The sequence below is a fragment of the Cervus elaphus genome, chromosome 29 (assembly GCF_910594005.1).
Source record: "Cervus elaphus chromosome 29, mCerEla1.1, whole genome shotgun sequence".
NCBI lineage: Eukaryota > Metazoa > Chordata > Mammalia > Artiodactyla > Cervidae > Cervus > Cervus elaphus.
Genome location: NC_057843.1, coordinates 53,322,447 through 53,345,378, shown reverse-complemented (window position 1 = coordinate 53,345,378; position 22,932 = coordinate 53,322,447). Strand labels below are relative to the sequence as shown.

General features: G+C 43.0%; 1 protein-coding gene across 9 annotated transcripts in view; it reads right to left on the bottom strand.

The window, feature by feature from the left end:
• Positions 1–22,932, bottom strand: part of TLE4 (TLE family member 4, transcriptional corepressor) — a 152,534-nt gene that overhangs the window by 18,854 nt on the left and 110,748 nt on the right. For all 9 annotated transcript variants that reach the window (XM_043890647.1, XM_043890648.1, XM_043890651.1 and 6 more), the window contains 3 exons: positions 1,914–2,033; positions 885–938; positions 238–390 (listed from right to left, as the gene is read on the bottom strand). In XM_043890647.1, the coding sequence (XP_043746582.1) occupies positions 238–390; positions 885–938; positions 1,914–2,033 (327 nt within the window). The remainder of the gene's footprint in view (positions 1–237; positions 391–884; positions 939–1,913; positions 2,034–22,932) is intronic.

Here is a 22,932-nt window from a genome sequence, read left to right as displayed (position 1 = left end):
AGTGTCAGTCGCTCGGTCGTGTCCAAGTCTTTGCAACCCCACGGGCTGTAGCCCACCAGGCTCCTCTGTCCATGGGATTCTCCAGGCAAGAATACTGCAGTGGGTTGCCATGTGTTCCTGGGAATCTTCCCGACCCAGGGATCAAACCCATGTCTCTTATGTCTCCTGCACTGGCAGGTAGGTTCTTTACCACTAGTGCCTCCTGGGAAAGCCCAAGAAAAATGAACAACTGCTTACAAGGCTAAGTTCTTTGGATTTGGAGGAAGGAGTACTGCTGGAGGACGCAATCGAAGCTGGACTGATGGGGGCATCTTTCTTGAGCAGGCGTGTCTTGTCCAGGCCGTTCTCTCTCGGGGAATGTGCTGGGCTCCCTCGAGGTGATGATGGATCCTACAAAGGAACATCAAGGGTATCAAATACAGCACAGCACATTCACAATGCCAGAGTACTTGGTGTGGACGTTTCAAGCCAAAAGTCTTCAATAGCTTAAGAGCAAAAAAATGTTCTGGAACAGACCGTAAGACTTATTAAATTGCTGTAGAAAATATTCAGTATCGCGGTCAATAAAAATAGTACAAAATTTATCATATTTATTTTAAAACAGTAACAAAAATAAAAACTCTACAAATTTGCAAGTAACTTGTCAAGGAGACCTGTAGACTGACCACAGATGTCTGGTGTGCATTCCTGTTGGTAACAGAACGTATGTGCACTTCATAGACAAGAGTAACAATAAAAAAGGATGTGTAATACACAAATTTTCCAGATAAACAAATTGTGGGTCCCTTTAGAAATTAAGAAAACATTATGGACACTAATTGTTGGGATACTAGTCATTGTTAAAACAGGGTAAGAGCAGGAAGTCAAATGAGCCACAAACATACCTCATTGGAAACGTCAACCACCAAGTTGTCATCACTCTTCTCACCATCGCTGTCCTGCATTGACAATGGAGAAGCATTATCTCCTCCCCCAGCAAAAAAAAAAAAAAAAGAAAAAAAAGCAGCCAGATTTACCCTAGATAAAGTCCAGAGTAATTAATTCCTCACACGTTATAAAAACGAACTGCACCAATCAGTGCTAAACACTCTACAACGTACTGCGTTCTTTACTCCTCGTGATGATGCCATGAGATAGGTAATAGGATGATTCCATTTTAGTTGAAAAGTCAAAGCTTATGGCTTGTTAGTCTAGAATATCAGGTGCCACCTGGCCTGCCCATGCTACATAATCCAGCCTACAGATGGGCGGGATAGTTCTGTCAGTGTCTTTCAAAGACTGGGTAAGAAGCCACAATTTTGATTCAGGAGGTTTCACATGAAAATTCAAGTTCTTGGCTTCTTTTGAGCCTGCAGTCTTGCAGGGCAAGAGGTGGAACGTGGTCTGCGTGCCTCCACACCAGGGAGTCCCATCCCGCTTGCTCCCTTCACTGATCTGAAGCAGCAGTCACTGAAGGGAAATGAGCTTTGGTCCATGCTAGGAACACATCTGGATGTCTCTGGAAGTAACATTCCACCAAAACGTGCTACATTCCTCAGCACAGGAGGTCATCCAGACATTTTAACAGGTTGTCTGTGATTTTACATTTTCCCTTAACATTTCTAGCTGGCCACAGAAAATTCTACCACCTTGAAATGTATGGAAGGAAGCAAATACACCTAACAGAAATAATACGGAACACAAGTCCTCTATTAGTTGCCAGATGAAACGCTGTTTCCTGGCTCATTCACCTGCAAACACAGGCCTTCAGTCAGCCAACTGACACTCAGCTACAACTGTATCAACTATTTTTCTCTCCTAGAATGTTGTTATCTTGCGGTCTAGTTTTGGTTGGTAACATTAAGAGGGTAAAAAGGCTGTGGATTAAAAAGCAGGATAAACTGCCCCCCCAAAGCAAAGGCGAGTGAACCTACATAACGAGCTGCAATGTCCTTGTCTTCAGTTTTCTGCTTCTTGCTGTCAGAGGAATAGTCTGTGGAGTTTCTGTGCTTCTCAGCACCGCGGAAACTGGCTGATGGGGATACCGAAGAGCTCTGGAATTAGAAAGGGAAGCAGAATTGAGAGATGACCAGTCATTTAATCTTGTCATTTTTTAAAATCACATGAGATTTTATCTCCTTTTTGCTCTTAGTATACGCTCACCAAGCTGTTAAGAGTATACAGGCCTTTCCCTTCCCACTCTGGGTTGATGCATGCGTGCGTGCTAAGTCGGCTTCAGTCGTGTCAGAATCTATGCGCCCCCATGGACTGCAGTCTGCTGGGCTCCTCTGTCCATGGGATTTTCCAGGCAAGAATACTACAGTGGGTTGCCATTTCCTCCTCCAGGGGATAGTCCCTATGCAAGGATTGAACCTGCATCTCTTACATCTCCTGCATTGACAGATGGGTTTTTTACCTCTAGTGCCACCTGGGAAGCCCACCCTGGGTCACTACAGCTATGAAAAGATCACTCCCTAGTGGTCAGATGTGACGACGGCAACTCCTCCACTAGCTCCAGAGGCAGGGGTGCAGGGTGGGAGTTTAGAGGAAGAAGACTGAGGGCTAGTAAGTGGGTTCCCATTGACAGGGGATGAATAATTCTAAACGCTTCCTTCCTGTATCAGTCCGTCTCAAGGTTTTATATGATTACTCTAAATGTAGGAACCATGCATGGTAACTACTGCTACTCAAACTTCACTCTTATGTTTGGTGACAGAAAAGACGGCAGGCATTAGCCATTAAAGGCTGAAGACAGAAGCAAAACAGTACAAGTCAAACAATTTCATAACGTGTACTGATAGCTTCTTGACTCTCATCTATGTTCACTGAGTTCCAATCTCATTCCCAGACCATAAGACTTGCTTCAATGCTTCTGCTTTGCTTTCCTACCATGACCCAATGCAATCAGGCTTTTACAACCATTATGCCATTGAAATCATGCACACAAACACCATCTGTGAGCTACTACCTACCAATTTAATGCCAACCCCTATATCTAGTTTTTCCCCTTTCCAGTCTATCCTCCACATTTCTGGGATACTCAAACAAATCTCTTTCCAGAGATTCTCACCCCCTTAAAAATGACAAACGGCGTCCCACCATCCACAGGGGAAAAACACCCCAACTTCTGAATGTAGCTGTCTTTCAAAGCCCTTCTCTCTGCCCCACTTCAGCCCGGGCCTGGTCTCAGAGCTCTCAGCACGCTGCCGCTCCACCCTATCCCGGGCCTGTTGTCACTGCACCGGGAGCCTTTTTTTCCCCCGGCTTTCAAGAATGTCCTTTCTCTCAGATCTTCCCTTTGAAACCCTCTTTCATCACTCTTAAGAACCAGCTCTAGCTTCACTGTTTGATACTCTCTCAGACACTGTCAGGCAGGTCCTTCCCACTCCAGGCTGCAGACCCCCGATGGGGGGGATACCCAGCACAATGAGTGGCACTGAGCTGCCAAGAATTATTTTTTACGAACAGAAATGACTGCACAAACCCTCAGCACACCTCAATCGTAATCCAAAATTCATGTGGTACATTCCTTTCCAGAGGGCCCCTTGGCTGAACAAATCCACAGGAGGTCGTTCAGTAGAGCAGGATCTGAGGCATGATGCCCCTTAGGTCTGGCAACGTGGTGGCTCTGCCCCTTCTTCGCCTTACTCCATCATATACTTCTACACCCCTTCATCCTACTAATGTGGTGTTTTACAACAAGAAGAAAAATGAGTACATCTGTGTATGATTCACCGAGTCTTTTGATTTTGATACTCTCCACTGAACATTGCTGTTACTGGGTCAAAAAGGAAAACTTGATTTTTAAACAATAATAAAATATTTTCTTAAAAATACTAAATGGTAATGTTTATTTATTGGCACACATGTGCAAATAGCTCTTTCTTTTTAAACTGGCTGTTTCAGGAACTGTGGGTAGCACTTTATTTGTGAATTTTACTGTAGAACAGAGTTCTACATGTTGGAGTTTCCCAGTAGAATGATAAAGTAGTTAATTACCACTAGCATTTAAAGGTTAAGCCGAACAATAGACACTGGGGCAATCAGCAATGTTCTAATAACATAATTGCTCTAGAATCAAATTGGACTTGGCACGGACTCTCATCATGAATCTAACAAGTCTACCATTCTGCCACTGGAAGGCCATTTGGACTTTTGCTAGACATGTGAATAGGAGAAATTGGACACTGATAAAGACAAAAATCAGGATTTTACAACAAAAGCTTATTTTTATTTCTCTACTGTTATTTTTTTTTCTCTACTGTTATTTTAACAGCTTAGTCAGTTTAGGTATTTCCCTAACTTATTACATAAGAAACTTACCAGAGTTGCATTATTATGCTTTATAAAACTAGAAACTTAGAAACATTAAACACAGATCTTTTTTCCTTACAGTTGCATCATGTAAATTAGCAAATTTGTTATGAACAAAGAGTCACACTGAGAAAGCAGTGGTTGATTTGGAGAGGGCAAAATATCTTAAATGTGAATGGTTAGTAAAAACTTCTAAAAAATAAAACTAATAACCTAGAATTAAAAAACAGAAATTTAATTTTAAAAAGTAAACACATATTGGTAGATTGAAAAAAAGGATGTAGATGTCTAATAAAAGATAAAGAGGAGGGAAACAAAATGAAAATAAGAAAAAATAATAAAATATATGAATCCTATTACATGGAAATCCTAACTGCTTTGGTAATAAAAGAGAAGCGTTACAGTCAGTTATTCCTAACATTATAAATCAGAGTAGCTCAAAATGAGAAAAATTCTTGATCCTAGTCTGAAACCCAGCCTGGACTTTACTAAGGTTGTTGATCAAGTCAGTTGCAAAACTGCTAGTCTAACTGTAGCTCATTCAGTGTGGAATGAGTCTGGGTCAGGGACACTCAGGGGGAATCTGTCTATGATGGTGGGGGTGAGGAGGATAGAGAAGACAGGCTAAAAGTCAGAAAGACCCTTTACTGATGTCACAACCAAAGCCCTCCAGCAATTGAAAAGGGTGGCCCCACCCCTTCATCATGACTCTTCTGTCATCTCAAGATCAAAGATGACCAAGTATGAGAAAGAGTTCTATAAAGCATTCCTCCACCCCCAAAGAGGTGGTGGTGTTATAATCAGCTAATTATAGTAACAGGTAGCACAGATTTTACCAGCAGGCAAGAGTGTCTCTCTGGAGTCCGACTGCCTGGGTTAAAAATCTTCTTAATAGCCCTGTAGCCTTGGGGATGTTGTTCAGTCTCAATGTGTAGTCAACAACACCCCACTCACTTTCTCAACCAGGGTGCTCTGAAGGCTAAGTGAAAGAAGCCACATAAAGTATAAGGCACAGTCCCTGGCATGTAACTGAGCCTCCACATTATTTTCTGCGGAGTTAGTGTGGATCTTCTATTTGAAGCCTCACATAAGGACTATTCTAAGCATTTGGGCAGAGCTTCCAAGGGGGCACAGTGGTGAAGAATCCACCTGCCAACTGCAGGAGATGCAATCCCGATCTCCTGGGTTGGGAAGATCCCCTGGAGTATGGAAATGGGAACCTGCTGCAGCATTCGTGCCTGGGAAATCACATGAGCAGAGGAGCCTGGTGGGATACAGTCCATGGGATCACAAAGAGTCGGACAGACTAAGTACCCAGGCACACAATAAAAAGCATTTGGGTAGCACTGTCTCTCAGCACAGACATGCAGATGGCCCATAATGGTAGGGCTCCCATAGGCTGCTGTGAACTAAAACACATCCTTCAACAATCACAATACTCTCTTGGTGTAATACTTCAGGTAAGACTATAAATACCACCTCCACACTGGACTTTCTGCATTTCAAGCTAACTTCACTTTCCAGAGGCACAGGTGCAGTGCTCAGATGTCCCTGCCAACTTACAAAATCCCAACCAGCAAGAATATGCCAAGGCTGAGCAGACAAACATGATCAAGAACTCTAAAACTCATGTTATGGTTTGCTTGCTCATCAGCTGATACCCCATCTACTCGGTACCAAAGGGTAAATCCGCTTTCAAACACATAAAGAGGATAATTACAGGGCAGAGGGAACCATGAAAATCTGGTCAGGGTGACCGCAAGTCCTGGACTATCCCCACTTTACACCTGCTCTCTAGTATCTTTACTATCAAAACCAGCCCACTTTAGGGGATGAACATACTGCTACTCCTAACTGCAGTTCTTTAAGCACAGCAATTAGTTTAGGTCAGGGCAATTCAGGGGAAGTTTATTTATGGCAGTAGGGGTGGGGAGGACAGAGAAGTCAGGCCCCAGAGCCTTGCTGCCTCTTTACTGATGCCATGACCAATGTCCTCAATCATCACTTCCTCTGCAGAAGACTGATGTCTCAGAAACAGATTACCGGTGACTTTCTTGACTACACAAAGGCCAGATGGAGATCAGCAGGGGCTCCGTCCACCCCTCCTTCCAAGCAGAGGGGCCTTCAGGAGGAGCCCTAGCATCCCAGTCACACAGACTTAAGCGTGGCTCCTGGTCCTCAGAGCATTTCATGGTTGTGAAACATTTTCAACAAGTTCTGAAGCAAAGGGAATATCCTGAATAAACTCTATACCAAACTAACCATACCATCTCTCAGCACATTTCTGATTGAGGTTATACTGTACAGCATTATGCAAAATGTTTCTTTTCCTGTTCACAGAGCTCTTTTAAACTAATATTTTAACATTTATCTCATTTATAAAGAAATAACCAGGAGAGACAGAGAAAATAATCCTCAAACAGGAAAAATTAAGTATAAAACTTTAAAATGAAATTTATTTGATCAAAACACACGTCTTACCTACTGACTCATAACACATGCAAATTTATGTGAACTAGCTTAAAATTTATAGCATCCTGGTAGTGAAAAGCCTGAATATGGTAGGGCTCTAAGCCAGTCATTGGTTGTCAGTTTACTGCTCATTACAGTAAGACTTTTTTTTTTTTTTTTAATAACCTGCCTGATTAAGGAAGTCATTAAAAACACAATCTGTATATAACCCTTATGGAACTTGCTTTTTTCAAATTAACATAAATCAATTCACCTTCAAAAATGACTAGGACTTTCAGAAGACTGCCCTCGTTAAACAAGATTTAATATAATCTCCATGTAAAGTAATGAGTCAGTTCGTAATAAATGTTTCACCTTCTGTAACATTTTGTGAACAACACGTTCTTTTAAAATGGTCTACTGCCCTCTTTGTCTTTCTGCCTCTCTCCTGATGAGAAAAACTCGATTCCAGACTCTTTTGCAGACAATCAAAATTCCATCGAATCAGAGGAATAAGTAAGAAGAGAGGTAGTAACCACGATGGTCACGCTATGGGTAACTGAGTCAAACAGCTATGGATTGGAGGCCATTTGCTGTGTGACCTTGGACAAATTACTGAACCTCTCCCAAGCTTCCATTTTCAGTGGGCAAAACGAGAATAACAGGAGCTCCTCCTTAAAAGGTGGCTGTGAGGATTAGGGGAAAGTACGTGTTGTGAAACATCTGCAACTCCATGAAGAGCTATTACGTCTTTGGTAATGCGGAAAACACCACACAATCTTTACTCAGTTCACATATGGACTCATTTGAACAAGTTATTTACTGAAGACCCACTAAGTACAAAATACAAAGATAAATAAAATACCTCCCCTGCCCTCCAGTAGGGTTCCATGAGTTAAAAATACTTAGGATACACAGAAGTCCTACATATTTTCTCCTTCATGCAGCAGAATCTATAGCAATTCAATACTCGGTCATTCATGTTTTGCTTCCAAGGTTTCAGCATTATGTATTACTTGGTCAGGAAAAAAAATGCCATAATAATTTATAAGGTATCAATAAAACTGATTTTAAATTAGAACATTATCTTGATGTCCTCTTGGGGTTTCTGGACTGTTATTTCCTCTTCCTGGAAAAAAGCTGTTGGCTCCACCCCAGAAATATCATTAAAGACAGCTACTTTAGCTGGCCAGCTAAGCTGCTGGGGCATGACGCTTTGACACCAAAGGTACAGGTTTTATACAGGCACCTACGCTTCCTCTCTTGACAGCCACTATCTGCATGTGGTCCAAATTGTAGGTCACATGTGGAAGCAACTGGGCAGATGAGAGGGGCCAAGTACATTCCATGACCACTGATGGAAACAATCCAAAGCACAGGATGAATTTATTACCAGAGATGGCACAGGATGAACAATCTCCCAGAAACCATAATAAAAATTACCAAGTACACACAAATATTGCACACAAGTAACAAATGTCTTTTAAACTGTCCAATCACCCCAAAATCACTTCATGCCCTTCAGATTTAATGAACTGCCTCAAGGCTTGCAAGACCTAATATTCCTATGTGCATCTGTCCTCCACCCAGAATTTGCTTCCCCTCATTTATGTAGATTCTATACATCTTATATGCAAACAGTATATAAATTAGTCACATGCAACTGCCACCTTCTTCTGAGATTTTTTTTTCAGAATCGTACCTATAAAATATACCCTAAATCATTCATTCTCCAAATGCCTTATAATCAATGTTACTAGGTCTTACTGATAAATATGATGTGGTACATGAGTCTGATTGCCCTAAAAACAAACATGGGGTAAGTGGTTGGCAAAATTTTCCTTCCTGAATTTTCTGGGATGGTGAATTGGCTTTAGACCCATTCCTGTACTGTGTTCTTGAATCAAAATATCAACACACTTCTAACAACTGCATGGAAAGAAGGTGAAATAGGGTAGGTGCTCAGAGAAAAAAAGTGACTCAGATTTAAGACTTGGCAAGCTGTATCTTAATGGACCAGAAGCCTCATTTAAGCAACTATTAAAATTTATTGGAAAAGAAAATCTTTTCATGTTGCTGTTTTTTCCCAGTAAAGTGTTTTAGTCTATTAGAAAGGCTAAACATTTTTTTCCTCCGAAGAGTGTTAACTCCACACAGCCTCATATATATTCTCATATATTATGTATGCAAATATACTCCATACAATATCAGAGGGCAATTCACCGAGAACAGAGAAGGAAACAACAGTGTATCAATTTAAAGGTAGGCTTCCTAACAGTTTCAAGGTTGCTAACCAGAAATGCAAAATCTAGGTCTTCTTCATACCACTTCAAAAGGGCAAAACAGTTTCAGTGATCACTTAGCCAATCTGGTTAACATCCTTCATTAAAATATCAAAATGAACTGTATTCTAGAATAGAACTAAGAGAAACATTAACATCGGCCATATGCTCCTTGGAAGAAAAGCTATGACCAACCTAAACAGCATATTAAAAAGCAGAGACATTACTTAGCCAACAAAAGGTACATATAGTCAAAGCTATGGTTTTTCCAGTAATCATATATGGATGTGAAAGCTGGACTATAAAGAAAGCTCAGAGCTAAAGAACTGATGCTTTTAAACTATGGTGTTGGAGAAGACTCTTGAAAGTCCCCTAGACTGCAAGGAGATCCAACCAGTCCATCCTAAAGGAAATCAGTCCTGAATATTCATTGGAAAGACTGATGCTAAAGTTGAAACTTCAATACTCTGGCCCCCTGATGCAAAGAACTGACTCAATGGAAAAGATGTAAGGGAGAAAAAGAAAGGGACAACAGAGGATGAGATGGTTGGATGGCATCACCGACTCGATGGACATGAGTTTGAGCAAGCTCCGGGAGTTGGTGATGGACAAGGAAGCCTGGCGTGCTACAGTCCATGGGGTCGCAAAGAGTCAGACAAGACTGAGCAACTGAACTGAACAGATATATATATTTCCAACTTCCCTGGTGGCTCAGTGGTAAAGAACTCGCCTGCCAATACAAGAGACGAGGATATCATCCCTGGGTCAGGAAGCTCTCCTGGAGAAGGAAATGGCAACCTGTTCCAGTATGCATGCCTGGGAAAGCCCATGGACAGAGAGGCCTGACCAGCAACAGTCCATACGAGTTGCAAAGAGTCAGACACACCTTACTCATGTACCTATATGTCTTTAATTTTTTTCCAGTAGCCAGAGTTTTACAAAATTTAAAAGAAACAGGTAAGAATAATTTTAACCAGATTAATTAAACCCAATGTATCAAAAAGTATCATGTCAATTTATAATATCAAAATTATTAATGAAACATTTAATTTTTTTAAGTCTTTAACATCTGATGTGCATTTTATACTTACAGCATATCTCAATTTGGACCGGCCAGTCCTGGTGTTCAATAACACACATGGCGTTTGGCTATCATTAGATGACACAGGTCTAAAACGTCTTCAAGTCACAACAGGAATTAATCCCAATTACTACAAATTTCTGATCTGGCTGCTGTCTACCTTCTTCAATCCAGTTGAAAGTCACCTTCTCAGAGTATTGGACATTCCAAAATCTTTTATCCCTTAATGCAGGCTTCTGCCAAAAATGCCCTTCCCTAACCTCTGAGCAGCTAGTGTTTTTACACTTTTTATTCCTCGGGATAAGTATCACCTTCTCAAGAAAAAGTCTTGCTGGGAACACAATACAACAAGATCCCTCCCAGAAATCTCTATCATAGTCCCTGGTTTACTTCTTTCCCAGCATCTGTATCACAGCCATTCAGTTCAGTTCAGTTCCTCAGTCGTGTCCAACTCTTTGTGACCCCCATGGACTGTAGCACGCCAGGCTTAGCTTTCCATCACCAACTCCCAGAGCTTGCTCAAACTCATATCCATCAAGTTGGTGATGCCATCCAACAATCTCATCCTCTGTTGTCCACTTGTCTTCGATCTTGCCCAGCATCAGGGTCTTTTCAAATGAGTCAGCTCTTCGTATCAGATGGCCAAAGTACTGGAGCTTCAGCATCAGTCTTTCCAATGAATATTCAGGACTGATTATCTTTAGGATTGACTGGTTGGATCTCCTTGCAGTCCAAGGGACTCTCAAGAGTCTTCTCCAACACCACAGTTCAAAAGCATCAATTCTTCAGCACTCAGCTTTCTTTATAGTCTAACTCTCACGTCCATACATCAATTCAGTTCAGTCGCTCAGTTGTGTCAGCTTCAGCATCAGTTCTTCTAATGAATAGTCAGGACTGATTTCCTTTAGGATGAGTTGGTTGAATCTCCTTGCTGTCCAAGGGACTCTCAAGAGTCTTCTCCAACACCACACTTCAAAAGCATCAATTCTTCAGCACTCAGCTTTCCATACATCCATACATGACTACTGAAAAAACCACAGCTTTGACTAGAAGGACCTTTGCTGGCAAAGTAATGTCTCTGTTTTTAATATGCTGTCTAGGTTGGTCATAGCTTTTCTTCCAAGGAGCAAGTGTCATTTAATTCCATGGCTGCAGTCACCACCTGCAGTAATTTTGGAGCCCCCAAAAATTAAGTCTGCCACTGTTTCCCCATCTATTTGCCATAACGTGATGGGACCAGATGCCATGATCTTAGTTTTCTGAATGTTGAGCTTTAAGCCAACTTTTTCACTCTCCTCTTTCCCTTTCATCAAGAGGCTCTTTAGTTCTTCTTTGTTTTCTGCCATAAGGGAGGTGTCATCTGCATATCTGAGGTTATTGTTATTTTTGCCAGCAATCTTGATTTCAGCTTCATCCAGCCCAGCATTTCACATGATGTACTCTGCATAAAAGTTAAATAAGCAGGGTGACAATATACAGCCTTGACGTACTCCTTTCCCAATTTGGAACCAGTCTGTGGTTCTATGTCCAGTTCTAATTGTTGCTTCTTGACCTGCATACAGATTTCTCAGGAAGCAGGTCATGTGGTCTGGTATTTCCATCTCCTTAAGAATTTTCCACAGTTTACTGTGCTCTACACAGTCAAAGACTTTGGCGTATTCAATAAAACAGATGTTTGTCTGGAACTCTCTTGCTTTTTTGATGATCCAACGGATGTTGGCAATTTGATCTCTGGTTCCTCTGCCTTTTCTAAATCCAGCTTAAACATCTGGAAGTTCACGGTTCACGTACTCTTGAAGCCTGGAGGATTTTGAACATTACTTTGCTAGCGTGTGAGGTGAATGCAATTGTGCTAAAGTTTGAACATTCTTTGGCATTGCCTTTCTTTGGGATTGGAATGAAAACTGACCTTTTCTAGTCCTGTGGCCACTGCTGAGTTTTTCAGATTTGCTGGCATATTGAGTGCAGCACTTTCACAGCATCATCTTTGAGGATTTGTAATAGCACAACTGGAATTCTATCACCTCCACTAGCTTTGTTCGTAGTGATGCTTCCTAAGGCCCACTTGACTTCACATTCCAGGATGTCTGGCTCTAGGTGACTAATCACACCACTGTGATTATCTGGGTCATGAAGATCTTTTTTGTAGAGTTCTTCTATGTATTCTTGCCACTTCTTCTCAATATCTTCTGCTTCTGTTAGGTCCATACCATTTCTGTCCTTTGTTGAGTCCATCTTTGCACGAAATGTTCCCTTGGTATCGCTAATTTTCTTGAAGAGATCTCTAGTCTTTCCCATTCTATTGTTTTCCTCTATTTCTTTGCATTGATCAGTGAGGGAGGCTTTCTTATCTCTCCTTGCTATTCTTTGGAACTCTGCATTCAAATGGGTATATCTTTCCTTTTCTCCTTTGCCTTTTGCTTCTCTTCTTTTCTTGGCTATTTGTAAGGCCTCCTCAGACAACCATTTTGCCTTTTTGCATTTCTTTTTCTTGGGGATGGTCTTGATCACTGCCTTCTGTACAATGTTATGAACTTCCGTCCATACTTCATCAGGCATTGTATCTATCAGATCTAATCCCTTGAATCTATTTGTCACTTCCAATGTTTAATTGTTAGGGATTTGATTTAGGTCATACCTGAATGGTCTAGTGGTTTTCCCTACTTTCTTCATTTCAGTCTGAATTTGGCAATAAGGAGTTCATGATCTGAGACACAGTTAGCTTCTGGTCTTATTTTTGCTGACTGTATAGAGCTTCTCCATCTTTGGTTGCAAAGAATATAATCAATCTGATTTCGGTATTGACCATCTAGTGATGTCCATGTGTAGAGTCTTCTGTTATGTTGTTGGAAGAGGGTGTTTGCTATGACCAGTGCGTTCTCTTGGCAAAATTCTGTTAGCCTCACAGCCATTATTTTGATTATTTGCTTGCCTCTTCTACTTGACTACAAATTTCATGAAGACAGGCATTTTTGCACTTGGGTTTGTTGCCTCAATTAAAGGCTGCTGAACAAATGAACGAATGCAAAACTTGATCTCTTCAAGTATCAATACTCATGCATATATCTTGTTTTCATATTATTTTTATTATCTTGAGAGGAGAAATTATACATTCTTAAAGGCTGTGTGTTTTTGGTCTTTATTTATTCTCAGCACTCAATATAATGACTGTCATGGTCAGAATAACAGCTGAGGGTAGGGGTGGTTGGTTCAGGTGCACACAGTAGGCACATCCAAAGGAGACAAGTAGCCTTCGGAAGTAGTAATTCAGAAAACAATGTAGGTGTTAGGGGAACCAATGACCGAAACTCCCTGCCCTTGTCAGGCACGAAAGCAACCACCTGCCTGAGTTATTGTACAACAGGAGGTCCTGGTAAGGAACATAGAACTAACAAGTTACCACCAATCCGAAGAATTTGGCAAAGGTCCAAAGAGGAAACGCCAGTCCATATGTCCTACCAATCTTCAAGAATCCTTCTCACAGAAATCCACCTTGGCTGAGCAATGCCTGTGCCACCAGGAAGGACCCTGAGTCAGAGTGGTTGATTAGAGAGAACCCAGAAACTAATCCCATTTCGTGAGACTTCGTGCTAAGAGGCAGACCACTTCTTCTGGATTACCTTACCCTCCTGCTCTCTGCCCAGGCACCCCTTTCCCATATAGTCTCTTGCTTTGTCAGCATGTGTGTCTCCTCAGATAATTCATTTCCAAGTGTTACACAAAAGCCCACTCTCAGGACCTGGAAGGGGTCACAGTGACAGGACAATTCTCAGGACAATGCTAAAAAGACAGTAAGAGAAAATATAAAACTTGACCTGCTCATATGGTCAAAAGTGGTGCCTTTTCCCTGCTGCTCCTTCTGACCAATCAAGGGCAGAGGCCCCCTCCTCCAAGGTTAGCATGAGGCTTGACCTCTGGGTAAGCAAGCAAGAAGTATTTGTTGTTGCATAAATGTAACAAGGCTACCAGTTTTTTTTTATTCTATAAGAGATAAATCTTCACCATAAGGGAGACATTTTTCAACTGGTTCCCCTCTTCCTGTCTCTCATCATGAACTCATCAGCTGTCTGCAGCCAGGGAGAAACAAATCTTACTCAAGTCTGACCGCTGAAAAGGCAGGATCTAAATGAACCCGGCCTGATAGACCCACCACGTGAAGAATGCAAGCATCAGCAGTTCTTTCTGTGGCCACTCATTTAGAGAACAGTGATCCCTGGGGATCCCCTTGAAATGTTTATCTCCCAAGGAGGTTGTGGTCAAGGAAAAAACTCAGTACTGCCATTTTTGTTGTTGTTTTCTTAAGAGTACCCACATAGGTGATGAAAGAAAAGGCCAAATAGGGGGCAGATATCATACTTGTTTTATATCAGTTGATTTTTAAGACAAAGATGACTACCTAGAGTTTTATGTAAATTTTTAGTGTGTAAAGCAACATAAAACATTAATATCAATCAGTTTAAGACACTGACTTCAGTATACTGAGGAATAAAAACAAATGAGACACAGATACTCAGAGACACAACTTTAAATCGGTGCAAAGACATGATTTCAAACAGTGGCTTTTATTTGACAACCAGGTCTGAAGATGCAAGGGTTGACCAAATATGCAAAACACTAGAAGAAGCAGCATGCACGAAGCTAAGAATTCTCTAGGCTAACCAGGAACCAGCATTCCACTAACTGGAGATGAGATGCTGAAAGGGGAGTCAGGCCCCAGTGTAATCCCATCCTGAACCCCGTCTCAAATGATCAGAGGTCAGAGAGCTAAGTTATAAGGGAACGACAGCAGAGGTCTCGGAGCCCTGTCTCTTGTCATCCCTGACAGCTGAGAGGGCTCCGCTGCGGCTCTGGCTGACCTTTCCTCCTTCCAGTTCCTTCTTCTCCCGGCCACCCCCCAGCCCTGCCCCGGCAGGGGTACCTCTGTCAATACGGTCTTCCCCGTAGCACTACAGGCTAAAGAGGTTGTTGACCCTTATTCTAACATGTCCTTTTAGGTTAATTACTTTTGTATACTCGGTGTACCCAGTGACATTTAATCACTACAGCGTTACTCGGGTAAACAGAACTGAATGGAGCCAAGTGTAATTTGGCATTGACCTAAATGGTGCGGTAATAGTGGCATGCTGAAGACCGGAAGAAAATACTTTTCCTCATCACCCTGAGAAATGAGGAGAGTGCAATTCTATCTGTCACGATTGTATTAAAAGGAAGAATCGCATCTCAGTAGTATGCTTTTGCTATTTAATACTAAATATGGCTTTATAACGTAAGAATGGCCCAGAAAAGTTTTTGCTGAATGAATGAAGATAAAATTAACTCGAAGTGTAGTATGACTTCCGTGGTATGAATGTCTCCCCATCCGCCTCTCTTCACATGTGCCCACACACACAAGCACACCAAGGCCATCTCAGGATAGCCCTCTGCTAACAGCCAGCGGTCTATCGTCTTGCTAGTCTGTGGGGCAGGCGTCCAGGGCACAGGAACCTAGATGCAGATGATCCCACCACTGAGTGTGTACAGAGAGCCTCCAGGAGCAGGCGATTAATCAAAGGTCACGGCACACACCACGGAGCCACTAAGAAAGTCTGCTCACACACAGCCATGGACTTCCTTCTGGGGGATTGGAGGAGAGTGCACAGAGCCAGCCAGCCCACTGGAGGCAGAAGTGCTTCCGTGGTGGACGGAAAACAAGGTTTGACTCCTCTTCTGGAAGGATAACAAAAGACTTCACAAGCAGAACCTAGAGAGTTTGACTCTGCCGCGCTCCTACAACTTGAGCTGAATGGCTGCTTCTGTGTTAGCTGCTCTAGGCTCTGAGGACACCAGGGGAGTAAGGCACAGTCTTGGAGCGCTGTGGAGTCTGGAGGGGAGAGTGGGGGATGAACTCATCACAGGCTGCAGAGTGAGAGCGCTCTGGTTTCAAGTCTCAGCTCCACCACACACTAGCATTTGATTCCAGCACTTTCCCCACCACCCCCACCCCACCTCAGTTTTCAAGCCTGTAAAATGGAGATAAGGATATCATTCCCACAGGATTGTACTGGAGATTAGATGAGCTAACCAGAAGAAGCGGCAGCAGCGGCAGACTGTCCTTTCTTTCATGCTTACTTCTGGAATCTGCCCCAGAGGGCAAAGGCCAAGCCTTTGTCAGCAGCCCAATCTGGGCAAGTCTCCTCTTGCCTTCCTTTGAAAGAGTTCAAAGAGAGTTATGGGCAGTTTCTCAAGCCTCAGATTCTGGGGAAAAGCCACCCTATTTGTCCAAATTTGAACATTTCCGACAGCCTATTCTCCAGTTTGGGCATCTACTTGCCCCCTTGGCTTGCTGCTCTCTTGAGAAGTTCTACTCTTTCCCTTGATTTGCAGAATTCATGCCAAACACACCTTCCAGCCTGACCTGGAGTTAGGGTTGACAGAGTGAAGACCAGACTTGCAATCCCAACTGAAGGGGAGCTCCACCAATGACTCTCCAGTGATTGAGGCGTCAGGACTAGTGGGGTGGTGGGAGCACAGACACCCCCACCCCTCCGTTGTGTCAGGACTAGTGGGGTGGGGGGAGCACAGTAGACACCCCACACCCCTCTGTTAATAAGAGGATACCACCAGCTACTACTGACCCGATTACCAACCGGGTGGCAGGCACTCTGCTGGGCCCCACAGCAGTGAGTTGAACACAACAGAGAGGGTGGCTGAGGACCCTATCCTCAGAGAGCACTCCCAGTAAAGAGACATTATTACTAAGAAATTAATAAATCAGTAATGTAATAAGTGAAAATGGCAGTGTTTTACAAAGGAGATAAACTGGATGCTAAGACTGAGACTAATGACAGGCTGGTCAGGGACAGCCTCTTAAAAGAGAGGACATGCAGGCTGACATGGGAATAGAGCCAATCCCGTGACAGCCAGGAGAACACTGCTACAGACAGGCAGAGATCACAGGCCCCAAAGAGGGACGGGAGGGCTGGGCGCCCACAGCGGAGGGAGCGTGGGAAGGGCCATATTAAGAGGAGGGAGGGGCGGGCCTCTGCAGGGCGCAGCAGGCCATGGTGAAGCCAGTGTTTTATTCTAAGTGCCCCTGAAGGGGAGCACAGTCTAAAAAATCACTCAGGATATCTCTGAAAAGTTCTGTGTTAGAGGGGGGCCAGAGTCAGAGTTAAGACTCTTAAAAGCACTTAAGAGGAGAAAGATTATGTTGCCTACTTCCACTCTCGGTAATTAAAAATGAAAACAATACTAAGTGTACAACAGAAACCTTACATGAATGCTAAAGTACCATAATTCTGAATCAGATCATCAAAGCTGTGTATGTGCTAAGTCGCTTAAATTGGGTCTGACTCTTTGTGACCCCATGAACTGTAGCCCGCCAGGCTCCTCTGTCCATGGGATTCTCCAGGCAAGAATACTGGAGTGGGTTGCCATGCCCTCCTCCAGGGGATCGTCCCGACCCAGGGATGGAACCCATTTCTCTTAAGTCTCCTGCACTGGCAGATGCGTTCTCTACAAGAGTCGCCTAGGAAGCCCCCTCAAGGCTGCGCTTTCATCATTTTTGGCGTCCCTGCTTTATGAGTGCTGATGGCTGGGCCTAAGTGGGTCTGCCAGGTAACAGGGCTTTGGACCAAAACAGTGGTCCAGGGGAGGTGCTGGTGGCTTGGACTGGAGGGAGCGTTGAAGAAGGGAAAAAGAGGATGGATTTCAGAGAGATGCTGGGGTATAACCCAACTCAGTGTTTTACTTCATAGTAACACATATGTGTGTGTGCACCTAAGTATGTGTGTATTCCTGAGTGTACAAAGGTATAGATAGATGTATGTGTCTAATTAGAATGGAATCAAGTTTGTTAACACAGTGATGTCATCCTTATCTATCTGTAATCTGATCAAGGTTAGCACTGGAAAAAGAAAGGCATGAGTCAGGTATACCATGAGAACGCTCCTAACCTTAAGGGCCTGGCGAGCCCACATGCAGCATATGAACAGCATCTTCCAAGGCTTATCACAGTGAGGGACAGGGGAGGGTTGGAAACAACTGATCTCATCCTTCAGAGCTAAATTCCTGTAAGGTGGAGTGTCGGTACTTAAGACAGATGCTAAAGAATAAATACTGATTCTTAACTCAAAGGAACTTTAAAGGAAGGAAGGTAAGACCCATTTCTGTGGTCAGCAGAATGGATTATGCAAGAGCACAGTGACCGTTCCAGAAGGACTAGGATTTATCCACTGAGACGTCCCATGGGAGAGAGAGACTGGGCACTGTTTGGGAAGGAGGAGAAAGCACTGTTAGGGTCCAAACCTGTGCTAAGGCCATCTCGGGCACGTGAGGAGGCTAGGCTGACGTGGAGGAGAACAAGCACAGTGCCACAAAGACTCCAGAAGGTGTTGTCCTCTCTGGGGTGATGTCACGGGCCGGGATGAGACAAGGGGCACGGAGCAACCTGCTCAGGGTCTGGCGTGGTTCTCCCCTCTGGCAGCAATCACCAGTGTCACAATCACCCGTGGAGCTTAAAGAACGCCCACCTGGGCTGCACCCAGCGCTTTCACTGGCCGGGTGCGACTAGGCAACTTAAAAGCCCCCAGGTGATTCTAAAGTTGAGACTTTCAGAAAATCAGCAGCAGCTGTGCTTCCCGTGATTGGAACTCCTAATGGACCAGCCTCGCCTACGCATTAGCTAAGTCACCTCCCAGAGCACAATTAACTCAGCAGTGGTGACAGCAGCCTGGACTTTATCTCCTTGTGGCTGCTCATCCAAGGAAGAACCACGTTTAACTGGTAAAAAATCATGTCTTTCAAAATCCTAGTCTGGAGCTGAGGGAGAGAAAAACCACGACCGTGTCTCTAGATGAGCCTCGGAGCTCTCCACATCTCTGAACGCCTGAACGTGGTGTTCCCACACACAGCTCTACAAATGCTGACAAAGTGATGTATTCTGAGTGCCATAATTAAAACAATAATCTCAATAAAGTGGGCATTATGAGATAATTGGCCAACCTCAGGTATTAAGCAAACTGTGGTAAAAGCCAAGGATACTCATCACCAAGGTCAATTATAATAATTGCTTATCTGAATTACATTATTGCTATTATAAACCCCTGCTTGATTAAAACAAAAACAAAAACAATAAAAACTGATACAGCGCACACCATAGGGAAATGACCTGAGAAGGAGTTCTTGTTGTTCCTGTTGCTTGACTACTGCCATGTTGCTTAGTCATTTGAGAATTCACATAATCAACTTAGCAGCGCCTCCACTTACACCCGATACCCTTTAAAACAGGTATGTGTCCTCAGCTTTGCAGTCAGAGCTTACTAAGGAAAAATGCCTATCTGACCTCTGAGAAGTGGCTCTGAAGGGCAACATATGGTAGCAGATAGGAAAATGGAGGGGCTCTAAGCTAACAATAAAATGGGAGGGCACAAGAGAAAACCAAGTCCTCATTTCTGTGTTCGTTGCCTTCTCCCTCTTCATTGCCTTTCACAGAGACTGAGTCTCGGTTCTGCTGGTTTATAGCTCGTGGGAAGAGATTTCACCCTCCACATGCCTCTGTCAGCTTGTCTAGATTAGCACTTGGGTTCAAGTAACCAGTAACCAACGATCAACGAGAAAAAGAGTCGGGAAAAGCTTTGAAGACTAGAGGAGGGAAAACAGAATTTCTGACCTTCCTCAGTTAATTGGAATGTGTTTGGCAATCGAAGGGTATAAAACTTCTTTTTTAAGCTGTGATTAAACATCAACACTTTGATGTTTTATACGGTATTCTTCCTCCATAATTAACTGCACTAATGAAGTTAATTAGTGGGGAAGAATGCTATATAAAACATCAAAGTCTTGATGTTTAGTGTCGCCATCAGTTCAACTAAACAGTAATAAAGAAATCATTTCTTAAAGCGCATTTATGCATGCTCAGCACTTCTATTTACACGCTCAAATTGTATGATAGGAACATTTTTCAAAATATCCATAGATGCTATCCACACTGCAATCCAACTGCACTGACAGCAACAATGTACCATTTAATGTAGTGTAATTAAGTGTCCAAGAATGCCACATAAAGCAAAAGAATTGAGACATTTAATCACAGTTATGAGGACGGTTATAAATCTACCATTACTGTGAGAGTAAAGAATGGGAGAAACCCAAGGCAAACAGCCACAAAAAGGGCTATGTAACCTGAAGGCTGGTGCTAATTATGCATCAGATCGTGGGTTTAGCTTCAGTAAGAGAGTAAAGAAAACAGGTTAAGCGATAAACAAGAACTGCAGACATCTGGCTCTTTCCAGCACTACCGGACGGCAGGGAGCATCCCTGGTCCTTTCTATTGGATCACAGTGTGGAGGGGTTGGAAGAAGACTGGGTGGCAAGATCAGAGGGAGGCCTTTTGGATGTGAGCTCACAGATATGAACAGACTCCCTGAACAGAGCAGGAAAGCTCTCAACTTTAGCTGGGGGGGACCAGAGACGTCATCTTGTCCCCGTTACTCAAGGTATAGTTCACTGTCCAGCAGCCATGAGATCTTCTGAGAGCTTGTAAGAAGTGCAGCATTGCAGGCCCACCCCCTACCTACTGACATTGCTGAGTCCGCACTCATTACCAGTTTTGAGAAGCACCTGTCCACTTCAACCTCGTCACTTTCTACAGGAAGAAACCTGAAACCTGAGGGCTAAAGTAACTCAGGCAAGCTAACACAGGGCAGATACTAGAAAATGATCTTCTGGTTTTAATAAAAGGCACAGGGAATGATGCCTGCTTACTGTGAAAAGAAACCAAACCTGTATACAGAGAAGCAAGACATCATTAATAAAAGAGGACACAAAAGGGGTTAAGGGGATGACAAAGGGGCTTGCTTCATCACATCTGACAGATCAGGCTGCCTTCACACCTATCTGACTTAGGCCAAGAATTCCCTCAAACATGTGTAAAGTGAAAACTCACCAATTCTGTAAATAGGAAAGATGAAAAGGGCATTAGAATGCGTAAAAACAAAACAAAACCCCAAACCCAGAGAAGAGAAAGTTCTGAGTTCTCCAAATTCATTTTCTGAAGGGCGATGGAGACAAGACAGAAAATGTGGCATCCTGGGGCCACCTCAAGTGAGTGTGCTCCAAGGAGTGCAAAGTGCTCTGCACACCACGTGTGGCCAGACTGACCCAAGTCCATGAGGAAGTGGGAAGAACTGGCAGGCTTGTTACATCACGTAAGACTGGATTCAAAGGTCAATTAAGATTTCAGAGGATGCAAAAAGGGGAATAAGAACATAGGCTACGTAAAAGCCACTGAAGCAATTTCATCACTGTTAATCCTGCAATGAATGTGTCTCTTCCCCAATAAAACATGAGCCCCAGGACGGTAGACATTTCTGTCCTTTTCACCACTACGTCCCTGGAGCCTGAGCACAGGGGCTGCAGCTGACTAGCCACTGAATAACACATCTCACAAAACATGTAACAGGTAAGCTTTGTGGCTTAGTGTATGTAGATCGTCACTATATTTAATATCACATGGCAATTACTTACTATACTGATGATGAAACAAAACTGACAGATAAACTTAACTCTTGGGAGCTATATTTGTTTACTAGGGCTGCCAAGCAAACTCCCACAAACCAGGTGGCTGAAACAGAAGCTCATTCTCTCTCAGGTCTGGAGGCTGAAGGGTGAGATCAAGGTGTCGGCAGGGCCATGCTCCCTTTGAAGGCTCTGGGAAGAATCCTTCCTTGTCTCTCCAGCTTCTGGGAGTGGCTGGTAATCCTTGGTACTGCTTGGTTTGTGGCAGCTGGCTCCAATCTCTGCTTCTATCTCGATGTGGCCTTTCTCTCTCTCAGTCCGTCTATTTCCCTGCCCCACCCAAATAATGGTGACAATGTCGCTGACGTGTCTCAGGAACTACTTCTAGAGGACTTTCCCACCACATCCATGTGGCCTCAGTGTTAAGGAAGAGGCACTGGCTTTTTTAAAGCTAAGATTTCTACACAAAAGTTCTCCTACTCCCTTTTCGTTTCTTTCAGAATCCTGCCTCATCTCCACCTTTGGAAGTACCAGGGAATTCAACCTGTAGCCCTTATCCAAAGGAAAAATATTTATAATGTGAAATGATGAACTTGACCCTCCAAAACATTCTCTCTGACTCAAGACTCTGAATGAGTGAGGGCAGCAGGAGATAGGATGTAAGACCCACAAACACACACCTTCTGCGCTGGGTGGTCCCTTGAGACACAGGGCTTCTGGGTTAGGGATAAAGTAAGAATACATGTGTTTTTTCATTAAAACAACAACAAAGCTTTGAAAAGATTAATGATTCACTTAAATGATGTGATACACACATTTTCTTAATTGTTCGGAAGTACACATCTGAAATCAATAGTCTCTATCACGAAGTTGCTTCTGACTTGAAAACACTTTTTGGATAAATAATAAGCAAACACAAGACATTTTTAATCCAAGCCAAAGTAGCTAAAAAACAGAAATCACACTCTTACATCCTAATATTCTGCCAAGTAGTTAAGCGTGATAACTGACATTCAGACATATGACCTTCTGTTAAATTCAAATGAGTTATCTTTAGATATTTTGTGACTCTTCTTATAATTTAAATACCTCAAACTACAATCCATCTTTCGTTTTGCCATTGTTTGGAAAGGTTTGAATGATCCCCCTACAACAGTGTTCTGGCAAACACTCTTAAATTATGTAATTCACCAGGTTTAACTCTGCTGGTACAATCACTTTCAAAGATGGTTATAATACATTATCATTACAGCTATACAATCCAAGTTGAATTTTCCTTGGCTGAATTCCTAACATTTTAATGCTGAAATTGATCTGTTTTAAAAACAT